The sequence below is a fragment of the Pollicipes pollicipes genome, unplaced genomic scaffold, assembly GCF_011947565.3.
Source record: "Pollicipes pollicipes isolate AB1234 unplaced genomic scaffold, Ppol_2.1 Scaffold_4740;HRSCAF=5597_pilon_pilon_pilon, whole genome shotgun sequence".
In the NCBI taxonomy this organism is placed as follows: Eukaryota; Metazoa; Arthropoda; class Thecostraca; order Pollicipedomorpha; family Pollicipedidae; genus Pollicipes; species Pollicipes pollicipes.
Window position 1 is genome coordinate 7,119,488 of NW_023596545.1, and position 15,828 is coordinate 7,135,315.

A 15,828-nucleotide genomic window follows, 5' to 3' on the forward strand; every position below is an offset into this window, starting at 1 on the left:
TGCCCGCCCCCCCCCCCCTGCCTGCGCTACCGGCTGCATCTCGGCCGCCCTCCACCGCACGTCGGCCGCCATCCGCCGCATCCCGACCAACCTATGTCACACCTCGACCGCCCTCGGCCTTACCTCGGCGGCGGTTGTGTTTTGTTAAGTGCATGCATGAGGCTCATGTTTTGTTCCAGTCCATCCAATGGCCGTCGCAAGACACGCGGTAACGCCTGGAGGCCAGTCGATAATGTCCTAACACGGCATTACGTGGAGGGCAATGGCATTCACCTGACTTTAAGCCGGTTCTTGTTTTTACGTGTATGTCACCCGCCCATTTTTCGGTTCAGTTGTACTTTGTGTATTTGTTCATTCCTTATTAGATATAGACAGAGATCGCAAAACTAGGCGTCGAGCAGCTGTGGAAAATACGACCATGAAAAACACGCTGTGGTGCGTAACATATGGATGCATGGAAGATATGCACGTCATGCATGGAGATGTGACCAGGGACCAGATGCTCTCTTGTTGCCTTCTGAACTCACTTTTCGGAATTATGTTTTGGAACTCACATTTTGGAAAACCGTTTGGAACTTTAGACCTTAAAGTCAGTCTAACGCATCAAGCGATATTCGCAGTGCTGAACACCACGATGGATGGGCTTAGTAAGCTTAAAGGAAATGAAACAGACAACACTGAAATCGGTTATGATTGGTTGACAACAGGCGGCGTCATTTCAAATAATTGATGGATCAAACGACCTACCAGCAATTGACAATATACATAGAGAGCCGCGGCATCTTCTGATTCATGCGGCATTGGTCCTTTTTGCCAGTCGTCCTTTTCATTTAGCCAAACCTTAACAGACGATTCGCGATGGACAGTTTAAGCCACCATCAAAGGTATGCCGAAATGATCATGCGTTATACTTTGTACAAAGTGCGTCTGCAATCTGTTGTTCGTTCCAACGCCCGCTGTTTTAAAATTGGTCCGTTGTATATTCTCCTTGCCCGGAGCGCCTTTGCAAGCGTCAGCCAAGCCCTCATCATGTAGAAGATCAGACCGGCAGCTCGCCGCAGATCTGCTCCTGGGACGGCAGCTCGCCGCAAATCTGCTCCTGGGACGGCAGTGCGCCGCGGACCTACCACTGGGACGGCAGTCCGCTGCAGACCTACCACTGGGACGGCAGTGTGCCGCAGACCTACCACTGGGACGGCAGTTCGCCGCAGGTCTGCCACTGGGACGGCAGTGCGCCGCAGACCAACCACTGGGACGGCAGCTCGCCGCAGATCTGCTCCTGGGACGGCAGTCCGCCGCAGACCTACCACTGGGACGGCAGTCCGCCGCAGGTCTACCACTGGGACGGCAGTGCGCTGCAGACCTACCACTGGGACGGCAGCTCGCCGCAGATCTGCTCCTGGGACGGCAGTCCGCCGCAGACCTACCACTGGGACGGCAGTCCGCCGCAGATCTACCACTGGGACGGCAGTCCGCCGCAGATCTACCACTGGGACGGCAGTCCGCTGCAGGCCTACCACTGGGACGGCAGTGCGCCGCAGATCTACCATTAGGACGATAGCCCGCCGCAGATCTGCCAGAGACGGCTCACATCGTGCGGCGGGCTGAGGGCTTTTCGCCCTTTTTGGCCAGCACGCAATTGCCGCTCCACTGCCACCAGCGTCGGCGGCACCTGAGGCCGGCCGCACATGTGCCCTTGACCGCGAGCGGTCCAACGCGGGATTTGCCGAGTCCCTTGTCGCAAACCGGGCAGCCGCAGTCGCAACACGCCGAGACGCTGCCCCAGGGCATGCACCGCATCCGGCTGGGACTGTTCTTTAGGCACTGATGGCGGTGCTGCGCCGTGCGGGGAGGGCGAAAGCCTGCCGCGTCCAGGGTCAGCACAGCCGCCGCCAACAGGCACGGCAGCAGCAGGCGTACGCTGGCAGGACAGGGGCGGCGGACGTTCAGGCGTGGTGCGCGCAGCCGCACACCGCCGCCGCTGAAGTAGCGCCGGCTGTCCGCAGGCGCCGACAGCGGCGCAGTCGCGTCACCTGTCCGCGCAACACCCGCCAGCAGCGAACAGGCGCTACAGGGCGCACGGCGACGACTAGTCGGCGAGGTGACGGCAGAAGGATACTGAAGTTGAGACTGAACACGCCAGACGGTCGATCGGAATGGATTCTGGACCCGTCACTATTCGGGGCTCGTGGTGAGGTGGATCGTTCCACTTCACCAGAGCTGGACTTTTACTCGCAGATGACAAGAAGCAACGAACTATAATTACATGGCCAGTAATGTCGCACTTTCCCGCAAAATGAAGAGTGCGGGTCCACACGCATGGGTCCGGGTGAGGCAGGACTCTGAGGAGGATGCGGAGTTTACGAAACTGTAAACATTTCACACTGGCCCTACGGGCGACGAATGGAAGAAGTATCCAAAAATGACTATACTCCCCCCTCCACACACACATACACACACACACACACACATATATATATATATATATATATATATATATATATATATATATATATATATATATATATTATCACGCTCACAATGCCATTATATCCCTGTTTAGCTGTGACAGTTTTTTTTTGGTGCTGAAGGAACGCACAGAAATATATATATATATATATATATATATATATATATATATACATATATATATATATATATATATCACTGGGGGTGATTTAGATTTCCACTCCATGCGGCCTTCTGACGCCACTTTCGACGACGACGTGTGGCGTCGACAAAAGCCTTTTGCCATGTGGTGCATGAAATGCTGTGCCAAGAGCAAGATTGTGAAGGCCATTCTTGCACCACAGAGCAAATGATTCGCTCTAACGATCGGCACGGAGGCAACAGAGAACATATTGGGATATTCGAATCATTAACATGGCTAGGTTGATTGCATGACTTCATTACACCACCAATATTATCATTGCTGTAAAAATTGTATTATCACGCTCACAATGCCATTATATCCCTGTTTAGCTGTGACAGTTTTTTTTTTTGGTGCTGAAGGAACGCACAGAAACAGTGTCCTAGAATTGCCGACTTTGGGTGTAAAGCAGCACCCTATGAGGAGGAATTTTTCACTCCTTTTCCCCATATTTTATGTGAATTATTCACTCATGCTTGACATTGTCTAATCACACATGCCAAACCCCTATTTCCCTTTCTGAGGTTTTCAGATGTCATCCAAAACCGAGCTCATTTGAAACCACCAAGCATAAACGAGGTTCCGCAGAACCTGGACACCAATGGCTATGTCCTGCCTCACATACATCTGAATCATGTCTATGTATATACAGAGCAAGGGCGCCAGGTACCTCCAAGCCCAGGGACCCCAGCGACCCCAGCCGCTTGCACGCATTAAGTTTGCTTTGTTTACAAAATGCATCACAATCTGCCGCTGTGCGCCAAATGCAAGGCTTTCACGCATCCCCTATCTTTTTTTGTCTCACCACCACACCACGAAAGCAGAGCCTGGTGCAAACACCAGCAAGGCCTGGTAAAAAATTTTACGCCTCGTATTCCTTTTTTCCGAGGAAACTTGACCACCAAATTGCATTACTCACAAAATGCATGAGTGAAAAGTCCAAGAAATGTCTTATAAATTAAACTTAGAAGATGAATACCACCATTTCAGCACCTACATTAACATATTTTAAGTCAAGTCAGCTGATTGCTAAATTTTGTGAGAACAGTGCCAGTCTTTATATTTATTTAGCTACTTTTGTTTTCCTTGGTATCGTACAAGTGTCATGCCACTTTATTCTTCCTTCCTTTTAGATTGCCTTTATAGATACCGTCTGCTGCTTAAAATTTTGACCTTTTTCTCTGCAAGATGCTACAACTGCAAACTTATGCGTATTTCATACATAAATTAGATTAATTCGCCAGCCGCCTAAACATATTTGATATGAACCCAAGCGTGAACAATTCACAGAGAATGAAGGAGATAATTTGAAGCACGGAACTTATTTTTACCGCCATTTTGCCCTCTTAAACCTTCGTTTCACCGTGTTCTTGGTTCATGGCGGTGCTCAATAATGATAAATCCAAGCCTTTCGAGTGTCTGACTCACCAGGCTACCTGGCAGGGCATCAGCATTAGAATAAATGCTGCCATATAGAGCCTTGGGACAGACCCGACTAACACAGAAGTGTTTGATGGCGAAATTCTGCTCTCTGGAGATGTGTATCATGCACACCTCTTACTTGTCTCGCATTTTAATCTCGAAGGTTGGTGGGCATGGCTGATATCTATATTTGAGGAGAGAGTCGAATGACTCTCTCTGCCAGAAGACCATGCAAAAGGTACTGCATTTTTGTTTTTGGGGGAGCAGGAAGAAGCCAGTAAGTCTCCTGTGGACCAAGTAATTGCTTACCTTACCTGCTTTCAACACATGATTGGTAACCAGAGTTAGCCATTTTTTGTTCTAATGCGTCGGGTTTTGCCATAAGACAAATTATGATGCCGCAAAGAATGCAATGGGGTTATTTTATTGCATAGCCTTGCTTATTTGCCCCAAATTTCTTAAAGCGGTCCCTTATCGCTTCTTTAACCACATGTTTTCTAATCGTCATAGATTGCTGACTGACAAATGACTGTACGGTATATATGCACTATATTTTTAAGATACAGATACTCTAAGCTGCATAGCAATTATAATATGAGTTAAATATTGGTATGTAACAAGTAGTCAGACCACCCTATTTCAAATGTGAAGCCGACATCTCAAACTTTGTCATTAAATATGAATAAACAAGCCCAAATGGATGCATTTGCTGCAGCTGAAAAGGCAAGCAGCAATACTGGCATGGTCATCTAAAAGTTGTGCTATTTTTGGAAAAACGAGATTGTTTTGTGGAGCATACCGATTATTGCCCTTGACATAGGTTAACCATGATAATCAAAATAAGTTATTCAAAGTGATGTTAAGTGTCTTGATTTGTGTGTTGTCAACTTTGTCTGATGTCAACAAGCATACACAAATGAACTGAATAAAAATGCAAGTTGGAACCAGTCAAAAACTAGCTTTAAATGTCATGTTTTTATCACAAGTGCGGCTGGCAACAGATAGGTGAGTTGAGATGAAGTTCATCATATGGGCTACTCTAAGTTAGGTTAAGTTGGTCAAGTGCATGACACGTGACAATAGGAACTGTGCAAGAATCAGTAACTCACAACTGCTGCTGTGCTACAAACAAGTTATACAGGATGAGATGATGTGAGGCCTCTTTAGGCTAGACAGAGGCTACTGTCATGGAAATAAGCATTGGTTTTTTTGTAAGAAACAGTGACAAATGTTTGTTTTCCCTGAACCCATCTTAACAGAAGCCAGAAGTATTTCCATTGTGTTTGGCTTGGTGATGGGCAAATGTGTAGAGTCCGAGGTTTTTTGTTTTAGTGTTTTATGCTTGCTGAATTTTCTGTTGTTATTTTGTTATTTAACTCATTTGCTTTGTTTTGTCTTTAAAGTGCTGTGGATGGGAAGTGAAAAGTGCTGCACCAAATTATTGGCGTTAATAATTTGTTATGCTCATAATACTATCATGAAATTATTATGCTTTAACTCGCTCCCGGTTGGCCGGCTAGATACCCTTCGCTCAGGTGGGGTGGGGGTCAATTTGACCCCCCTCTGAGATCTCGGGAACTAAGAATACTAGGGACACCGAATTTACAGGATGTCTTGATCTTTACGTGAAATCACTTAGGTTAAGGTTTCAGCTTCCTAGGTCATGACCTTCAGGTTGAATAAGGTCGATCAAGATCAAATTCCAGGTTGGGGTCCAAAGCGCCCCCAGAACATGGGTAACTGTCTCTAAGGAAAGTTCACAAGCCCATTTGGGGTCATTGACCTTGTTTGATCCTTTGAAAGTCATGGTGACCAAAATAATACAAGACTGATTAGCGTTTTGTATTTGAATAAGCGACAAAGGTTACACTAAGCAGTATGTTCCTAAAACAAAACGCTTGACCCGGGTCATCTTAGGTCAATGGCCTGTTCTGACCTCTAAGAAGTCAATTGAAGATGTATAATGCGGTTCTTGATATCAATAAATTAGAAATGAGCACCAGAAAGTATCCCATACAGCAAGCCCTAGAGTAATAAATCAGGTTGGTTTTTACCTTGGTCTGACCATCATACCTGACATGAGGTCAATGCAATTTGCTCATTCAATATTGGTGGTGCCTAAGAAAGCATCTCAGAGATGTACGTCTTCGTCAAACACTCCGTTGTTGTATCAGATTGAACGATTCCCTAGAAATTGCCTTCGCTGAAACCATGGGCTGACTTTGACCTGTCATAGGTCGGCGACCTTACAAGGTACGTCTGAAATTTGTATGTCAAACGATCCGCTGTGCAATTTCTACAGCCGTGCAAAATTTGGCGCGGCTACGCCGCGCCGTTCAGAAACCATTTGGGGAAAGCCCTCGGGGGTCAATTTGCCCCCACCCCCACCCAAGCGCGTGTTAATGTATGCTGTTTTATTTTAATGGCTTAAGATGTTAAAAAACGAAATGGTTTTGTCAGGTTTCTGATATTACGTCTATGCCGACTTGAAGTAGATGTCTTTGTTTGCTGAAGCATCACGAGCCCATAAGTTCCATCTTTTTTTAATTGATTTTTTCACTCCCGCATGGTCTTTTTGCGATGATTTTTTTACTCTCACCCTAGTTCAAAAGCGGTTCTAGCTCCCTGCACAGAAGGCCTGCACCGCCTGTCGATATTTTTGCTTCGCTCCGTGTCGAACAAAGTGGTATTTGCTGGGGTATTTTCGCAGGCATTCGAATCTTACGAGTTCGGCACACGCCATCGTGCTTAACGGCGACCACACAGCATGCTAGAGTGGCGTGCTCCACGTCTAAGGCCGGCTGGGATATTCATCATCCACTGTCCTTGGCTCGCGGACACTGAACCTGACAGCGGAAATGCCGCCGCCAAACAAGCATCGATTTAGTTTCCCCACTTTTACATGAACGTGTCTTGCCACGTCTGCGGACGTTAAAACCCCACTACCGCAACAGGCGGTGTGTTCACGGCAGCCAGCACTCTGTTGTGCTCACCGTAGTTGACATTGTGTCCACTGTTTGCTTCCCCTGCAGCCGGCATTGTATCCGCTGCAGCAGACGCCGCTGGTCGACGGGCCGCGTCTCAAATCAATGATCCACCTACCTCAGGGAGGTTACAAAGCCGTCGAGGCCGCGGATTAGTATAGTGCGGCACGCCGCAGGGAAGCGGACGCAGCGCTCTCGGTGTCATGGTCAGGTCAGCTTGCTGGCGACCGACTCCGGTGGTCAGCGCCCGCCGCTTGCTAGTGCTCGGCTGTGTCGTGCTGGCCATCTACCAGTGTCTGCAGCTGCTGCAGCTGTACCTCAGCGAGCCCGTCTCTATGGCGCTCTCTTTCACGCCTCGACAGGACGTTGCTGTGCCCAGCATCACCATCTGCGGCAATCCCTACGACCTTCCTAGCAAGAAGATCCGCCGTCTGAAGAACGCCACGATCGCTGAGAGGGGGTGGCTGACTGGTGTGCCCCTGGGCGCTCAAATGACAAGCTGCTACCCCGGCTGCTACACAGATGTCAACATCAGCTACCCGGGAGGTCACGCTCCGGTCGAAGCCGGGACCTGGCGTTCCTGGGTCATGCGAGAGGTGGCGATGTTGTGCCACACCTTCACCCCTAACGTGACCTGGGGACAGGTAGCCGGCATGGGCAACACAAGGAGAGCGCAAATGGTCATATCGATGAAAGAGAGAGCGAACACTTCTGCCGAATGGGAGTACGCTGTTGGCATCCATCCAAGACGGCGCCCAGTGATGGATAACTTCGGGATTCAAGCGCTGGATACCGATCGGATGTTTCATCTGCGCACTGACGAAGTCGCCAATGTTTTTGTGGCATCGCGTATCTACGACAGGGAAAGCCTGCACCGTAAAAGGTGCAAATCGGCGCCTGACTACAGCTATGAGATGTGTGTACTGTACTGCAACTACGCACTCTGGGCAGGCAAGATGAACTGCTCAGCACCGGATATGCTGGAGGACTTTCCCTATCTAACCGAATGTTCCTGGTGGCAGCTGAACACGCCAATAGACTTTGCAAAACACCTGGAAGGCTGCCGTTGTCTGCCAGCCTGCAAGAATCAACGGTACATCGCGGACCATGACATCAAACGTGCATTTAAAACATACCAGCGCTCGGTCATCAATATCATGACTGCTCAGGTCCCGGAAGAGGTGGCGACGGAGCGCCGCTCGTACCCGCTGATCAGCCTGGTCAGCGAGATGGGCGGCTACATAGGCCTGCTGCTGGGGATCTCCGTGCTGTCGCTGGCAGATCTACTGAAGTCCGGCCTCCGCTGGTGCGGCGCAGCGTTCAGACGACGCCCGGCGTCCGATCCAGCTGACAGGGTCATCGAGGTTCAGCCCTGACCCGACCGTCCGACCCCGCAGGCCCAGCCCATCCCCGGCAGTTACAGACTCCCGACCCCAGCGTGCGGCGCACGTAGCCCGCATGCAGCGAACGCGGCGAGGCTGGGTGGGACGCGGGACGACCAGGACCGTGCGCACGAGGAAAACATCATTGTTTTATTGCGTTGCGACCAGGAGTAAAACGCCATTGTTTTCGGAGAATGCAGCCTGCACTCCAAATTTCGCAAAATTGACAAAGGCTATGGTAATGCGTGGAGAGAATCCGCTCACGAAAACTAGCTGCGCCCCGAGGCACATGACGAAACTTCGGTTTGTGTTTGCAACTATGTGCCTGAATCATGCGCACGGAGAACACTAGGCTCAGCACACACACCAGGGGAGCCGAGGTGCATTCGGGATAAAAGAGCATTCCGCTATGCCGTTCACCCCCACGGCCGAGTACAACCTGACTGCGCTGAGCGTCAGCAGCAGTATAATACACTGCGTGATGGCCACACTGCCGGCAAAATACAGATGCGTCTTGCGTAATACGGCTCGTTGGGCCGCCATCTGCCACCTGTACCGAAGCACACTCTGGCATGTGCACTTCGCCTCCTCATATTCCGATCTGGCTGGCGTCCACCGCTCGATGTGTATGAACGAGTTGTCGTGTGACGTACTTCTGTGTACGAATGTACCGGGTACGCGGCCATCACGATGGTATAGTTAACAACAAATTCACGTTCGGATTCGGATTCGTATACGCCGAAAACACGGTCACGTATCATGAAGGCCTTAGGCAACTCCGTCACTAGGGCTGCGGACCACACTCTGAAAATAGCCGCATGTCGCCATGACTTCAAATGTGTGTACGTGCTTGGCAACCTGACCTCCACGTGCCATAATACAGCCTCCAGGCAACCATAGGCAAAAAAAAACGCGGAGACCACATACCCTTCCAAACGATGAATCGAATCGAATTCAGAAACGGCCATGTTCTCGCCACGATCGCCGCTCGTTAGGTACATATACCTTTGGCTTCCTTGCCTCTGAAGGTCGCTAGCCTTCAGGTAATGCGGGTAAATACGCTGTTACGCACTAGTCCACCATAAGTGTATACAAAAACGTCCAGTGCCAGACGTAATGTCAACTATGTGCGCTTTTGCTGCCAGTTCTCCAAAGGTTACTGTAAGCCTTCAGGCTGCTAGGCATAAGCAACGCGGTTTCGTATAAATCCGTCAACAGTACGTCGATTTAACATACAAGATTGCCTCGTAATTGCCAGAGCATCAGCTATGGGTGATCATGTTGGCTTCCTGACCTTTGAAGGTCACATATAGCCCAAAACATTAAGAGATTAAAAACGAGGACCCTGAATGCACCGCCATTTGTAAGTTGATTCTAAATATTAGCATGGCTACTTTGCAACATGTAATAAAAATCGTTCAAAATCGCTGCATGATATGGCGTGTGCAGCGCCCAGACAGAGGCATTCGCGGATAAGATTTCCAGTACCCAATGCAATCGCCGCCTATGTCAATACGCTCCCACTATCAGAGGTGTTTCAAGAGGGCGTCATGGGTCCGTTCCTTCTCCCTGGCCCCATTAGGTTTTAGTGCTCCAAAACAGCACCCAAATATCATGGTGTAGAGGTTCAGGGGCACCACAACGTCCGTGCTGAGTCACCTGACGAATCTTGAATCAGCCCATTTGACGAAGGAGCGCCAAAACCTTTAGTTCCGGGCCTTTTTTGAGAAGCCACACCAAGAGGCACTAAGGGGCACCAATTCGAGACGGCACCATAAAGGTATTCAAGCCTTTATTCTCAAGAGGTATCAAACTTCATGTGTACAGGGTTGTTGCCCATTCCCTAATAAAATGATTGATCGCCCTCTTAGGCGAGGGGCACCAAAATCTGCATTTCCGGGTACCTCAGCCTTTTTCAGTGGGCGTCAAATTCAAGCGGGTGATTTCTAGAGCCCAAAACCTTCAATTTAAAAAGTTTCAAAAATCTACAGATACCGCAATTTATGTGCCCTTGAACCCGATGAAACTATAGACCGTCCTACTCAGATAGAAAGGCACTAAAAACCTTCCTTTCGGAGCACTATAGCGGTTATTTTCTAGACGCACCAGATCCTATCGGGCCTTTCAAGGAGCCCCGAAGCCCTTTTTCCCAGGGGCCCAAAACACAGGGGCGTCACAAATGGTTTGCATTCCATCCTGACGAAACTTGGATTGGCCCCTTCGGCGAAGGGGCACCAAAAACCTTTATCATAGAATCGTGAAATTTGCTTTCAAGAGGCTCCCAATCTCAGGGGACACCACATATAACCTCGAAACCGTCATTTTCAAGAGCCACAAATTCCAGTGGACACTGCAATGTTCGTGCCTGCCCACTGACGAACGTCTGCTGACCGTTGGCCGGTTCGTGCCCACTCACTTCAGTTTACCTCCGGAAACCTGATCCTGTGCCACTTGCCCCTATCGCTAACTGCACTCAAGAAACGTGGCTGACGTGATGGATTGATCGAGACAGTTTTGTATGAAGGAAGTGACTGTGATCAGATGACCTCGGCGAATGTGGTCTTCATTGTGAATGAAATATATGTAGGCAAACGAAACGGGACTTTCAGTTGTTTTTTCAAGGGAAACGGGGCTTTCAGTTTCCGTGCAGTGATTTTCATTGCCTAGCTTGTCGATACGCTGCTCCTTACGATATCAGTCTAGTCGTTGAAAAAAAACAATATTGATTGATGTTAGGTCTCTTGCAGCGCTTAGGCACTATGGTTACTTTAAATTCTTTACTACAGGTGATCTGACACGTTCGGTCAGACAAAGTAAAGTGCCATTTTGGTGCCAGGTCTACGGAGCTTATGCCGCAATGCACACTTTAACACAGAGCGCGTTACCTGGACACTGTAACATTCCAGCCACAAGAAGTGAAAGCTACATAATCATATTTTGGAAAAGATGCGCATATGCGGCGGCAGGTGAGGCATTGGTTATCGTGGTATATGAACCACTGTGGCACCGTCTGTATCGCACAGTGACATTCATGTCCGACGGCTGCTTGTTTACGTCGGCAGCTAGCCAACGTGTGCAATGCCTGCGGGGAAATTTCTATTAGTGACACTCTTCTTTGACGACTGCGGGCTGGAAACAGAGGCCAGCTATCAATGAAAAGTCCAGCTGTCGCAACAAAGGGCAGCTGTCAGAAGGCAGCAGGCCCATGCGTGCGACGATCACGCGCGACCACGCGACAACTGCGTAGCCACGCTTCCCTTTTTGAGGGATTTAATTCAGTGGTTTCTTTGCATGTTTATTGCCATTCATTGCATCTTTATCTTAGTTTTATTGCATTTATTAATATTTCATTTTTCGGATCCCATTAACCAGTGCAGGAAGAGCAGTGAGGCCACCCAGCTAACGGCTGGTGAAGGGGCGAGCAGGCATGCTATTTACAAATCTCCAAACGATCTCAGCACCACCCCTCGGTGCCCTGGTAATGAGCCAAAATGCCACCTTTTCCATTGAGATAATATTCATGCAAAATATGAGGTTTCCTTTCATTCACCAGCGAAGCAGCATGGAACGGGTGAGCGTCGACGGGGCTCATTAACTGACCGTGAACGCGCTCATCACGTAAATATCAGGCGAAAGTCGTCAGCAAGTTGGCTTTAAGACATTCCCGTCGATACATTGTTAAAAAGCGTTCGCCATGGACTCCGTCGCGTTCGTCATACATACTTGGGGAAGGGGGGGCTGTTACCGGTGAGTTATCCCTTGGCCAGCCGCAACTGAAAATATAATCCTCGGATTAGTTTGCACACCATGCGAGCAACAGGCGAGAAAACCCCAGAGTCCAACATTTCGCTGCATTCCGCATGAAGCCAATGGTACCTGGCTACTATCTGCACGTGATTTCAGAACTGTCGTGTTGAAGAACTAGAGTAATTAGTTTGATCTCGGCCAATATTTAGGATGAAGGCCTCCCCGCGAATGATGCCGCGGGCGAAGCCTGTAACAGTGTATCCTTTGTCATGCATAAGTTGATTCAACTGCTACCTTACTTGGTCCCGTGGTGCCGTTGCATCCCGCAAGTGGTCACCAACTTTTTCTAGTTTATCGGGGGATTTCTGGTTTCTTCCTGATAGTTTATGAGTATCTTTAACGCGCATCGGTTCTATGGATACCAAATCACGCGACAAATTGGACACAGGCTTCCAATGGCCGCGTAGCAAAATAAGCGCATTTAGTATCCAACCAGATGCGTTATTGGGCAACAACCGCAGACGGCAGACGTGTGGAAAGCCGGTCTCCGCATGCATAAGCGACACTTTCTTGATGTTTGTCTCTGAGACCACTTATTCCTCACAGACGCTGATAATCCAAACTTTAAACGAGACCGGTAAAATTCGGTGTTTGGTTCCACACCCTGCGGTTTGTCATTCTGGTGAGCGGCTGCCAAGATTTCCTGAATCAGCCAGATATTTGTCTCGGGAACTAGCGAGGGAGAGCGGAAATGTGGCTTGACTAGATCCCGTTCATTTGTTGCCATAAAGCGACCGCCCGTTGCCCTGCTTGCATATATTTTTCGTTTCTGACCCTCTTTCTCCGCCACATTCCGCTCATGCGGACCTCTAATGATTTTGGCATTATTTCAAAACAAGCACCGCATTACCACCCAAACGCATGTCAATGCTTAGGTCACCCTGGCGTCAATTCAACCTGTTTGCATTACTGCATTACTGCACCAGTTAACATGATCAATTTTCACAACTAGCGTTCCACTTTTGGTGTGTTTTATTATTTCTTGTTCCCCTCAATCCCTCAGTTTGCTGACTGCATGTGTGCAAATGTACACATACACCTGCCATGTCATCTCGATCCGGAAGAGTCCGATTGGTCAGGGGCTCCTGGTGTCCGCTGTCTCCGGTGTCGTCCGACGGAGCCACAAGTACAGCGACGGACAGAGCTTTAGATCAGCTCAGTTCAGTTTATTTGAAACAATTCGCAAAGTGGGTTTGACTTCTTCACGTCAAAAACTAAGGGACACACTGCACTTAGGCTGGCTGTTACGCAGGACAGCCAAGAATCAAACTTTTTCAGTCAAGTGGAAACGTTAAGCTATGAGCTATCAGGATGTCGTACACGTAAAAACAGACCTCGATGGCAGGTGTTCCTCACATATTACACATGGCAGTCTTAAAAGCGCCCAGCGTGGCGACGGTGCTAAAGATGATGGCATGCGATTCCATGCAGAGGCTGCGCGATATGAAAAGACGCCCCATACCGAAGCCTGCCTCCACTTGCGAAGGTGTAGACTATCCCTGCCAGAAGCACGGATTTTATACGAGGGCACGGCGGCACGACTTGTAGACGGCGCCCGGACATCGACAGCTGCGCCCCCCAGCGGCGGTGCCCTGAAGACCTTGACTGCTTTACGCTGCACTACCAGGTCCCCGATCCATGGCCATCCAAGAGAGTTTAGACGCGGGTTCATATGGATGTTTTTATCCATTGATGATTCCATACGCAAACTGAATTCGTTTTTGTATCTACTATGCAACTGACCCTTGGCACACGACCTTGGGCAACTGACCCTTGGCACCCCACGCGCACAGTACATGATATGAAGAAATGTGTTCGCACAGATACTAATTTTGATGACTTTCAACGAGAATTAATGCCAAAATCTGTACAAAGAGGCAAGGATGACATTTTGTGTTTGAACTACGCGCGTGACGTGCGCGCACGAGGACAGGCCGGAGGCCGCCACAACGCCCGGGTTTTGAATCCTCAGGTTTTGGAGGGGTGCGCGGCCGTTCCGTCGATGACAAAGTTAAAGTTGGCTGCTTTTCAGTTTCGTTTGGATGCAACGAAAGAAAACCATATGCTCCTTTCATTTTGGGAAGAGCTAGCACAAACCACAGTTTGTTTTTGAGGGCGTCAAGATCCGGCCCATCAGAACGCGCACAGCCAAGGCACATTATATCATCAGCGGATGAGGTGGGGCGACCATGTGGCAGCTATCTAGACAGATCATAAGTGAACAAAATGAAGAGAATGGGACAAATGATCGAGCCCTGGGGCACGCCGCACGACATCGGAAGGGAGAGCCATACGCTACGCACAATCTGCTCGCGCCACTCCTAAACTAACCAGTGCCAGCTACGTCATACCAAGACAGCTAAGTGAGAAGGACGCCAGCGTCGACGCTGTTAAACGCCTTCAAGAGATCGTTCGTTCTCACCGACGATATCAATCAGTTGGCGACGTCGGTGACCAGGCGCTCGACAGCGCCGAACACGGCGTCCTCAATGGAGCGCCATGCTCTGAGCGGCATGCCCCGGGGGCACGCACGCTAGGATGGGTTCAGTAGGCTGGTCGATAACAGGTACCTGCTCAGTCGGCTACAAACTACCAATCCCAGAATCTTGAAAAGCACAGTGAGCGGGGATATAGGGTTGTCACTGGACGGCACGGCTGGGTTAAGAATCGGTGCGACACATGCCGTCTTTCATTGGTCGGCATACGCTGGTCGCAAAGTACAAGCTGACAAGTGCGGTCCAATGACAGCATAGCACTGACGCGCAGGTGTAAGCGGCACCTCGTCCAGCCACGCTGCACACGAGAGCACTCGTACGGCGAGCGCAACGAGACAGCTCCGGCAGCGTCGCCTTGAGCTTGAGCTGGAAGCCTGCAGTGCGAACAGAGGGTGGTCACCATGGTTCTTAGTTCGTCATGGTTCTCGCCTAAATAGTTCGCTGAACACCGGGGAAGAGATGAGGGTGTCATTGCTGTCATTCTAGCGACACGGGGTGGGATCTCCTGGTCGATCCGGAGGCCATTAGGACATATCATATCACATTGTTCTCCTCCCTGACACGGGAGGCCTTCTGCCCTGCGCAGCTGGCTCCGGATAAGCACAGGAATCATCATTGACTCAACAACATCGCTGATCGCCAAAGGTGGTCCAATAATTGTCACACAGGCTCCATTTCCGTGTTTTTCTGTTTTCGTCACAGATATTGAAGAATCCCTGAACGTAGATTGCATATGAAATGGGGTCCTAAGCTTGCACTAATATGGCTAATGCATGTTCGTCTTAAAATGTCCAGGATTCAGTCAGAGTTGATTACTGATAAAAACTATGCAATATGGTTTTGAACATACGCGCTCGCAAGTCACAGCAACAACAGTCTGAACGCCCGGCGTTGCAGTCTCCATAGGCCGAGTGGCGTCGGCCTGCGGCTGTGACACTAAGCGATGTCCAATAAACAAATGAACAAGATGACGCACCTTAGGAAAAATGGCTTGTGAACTAGGTGAGTCGGCATGTATATTTAAATGTGGTGCAAAAATAAGCTAGACACAACCTTAATCTGAAAAGTGTGTGTGGGGGGGGGGGGGG

The 15,828-nt window shown here is 49.4% G+C and overlaps 1 protein-coding gene across 1 annotated transcript; it reads left to right on the forward strand.

Annotated features, from left to right (window-relative positions):
- Window positions 1-418: 418 nt before the first annotated feature.
- Window positions 419-1,553, forward strand: LOC119098965 (extensin-3-like). The gene is made up of 2 exons (XM_037222016.1): window positions 419-435; window positions 1,052-1,553. The coding sequence occupies exons 1-2, from the start codon at window positions 419-421 to the stop codon at window positions 1,551-1,553; spliced, it is 519 nt and encodes a 172-aa protein (XP_037077911.1).
- The last annotated feature ends 14,275 nt before the right edge of the window (window positions 1,554-15,828 follow it).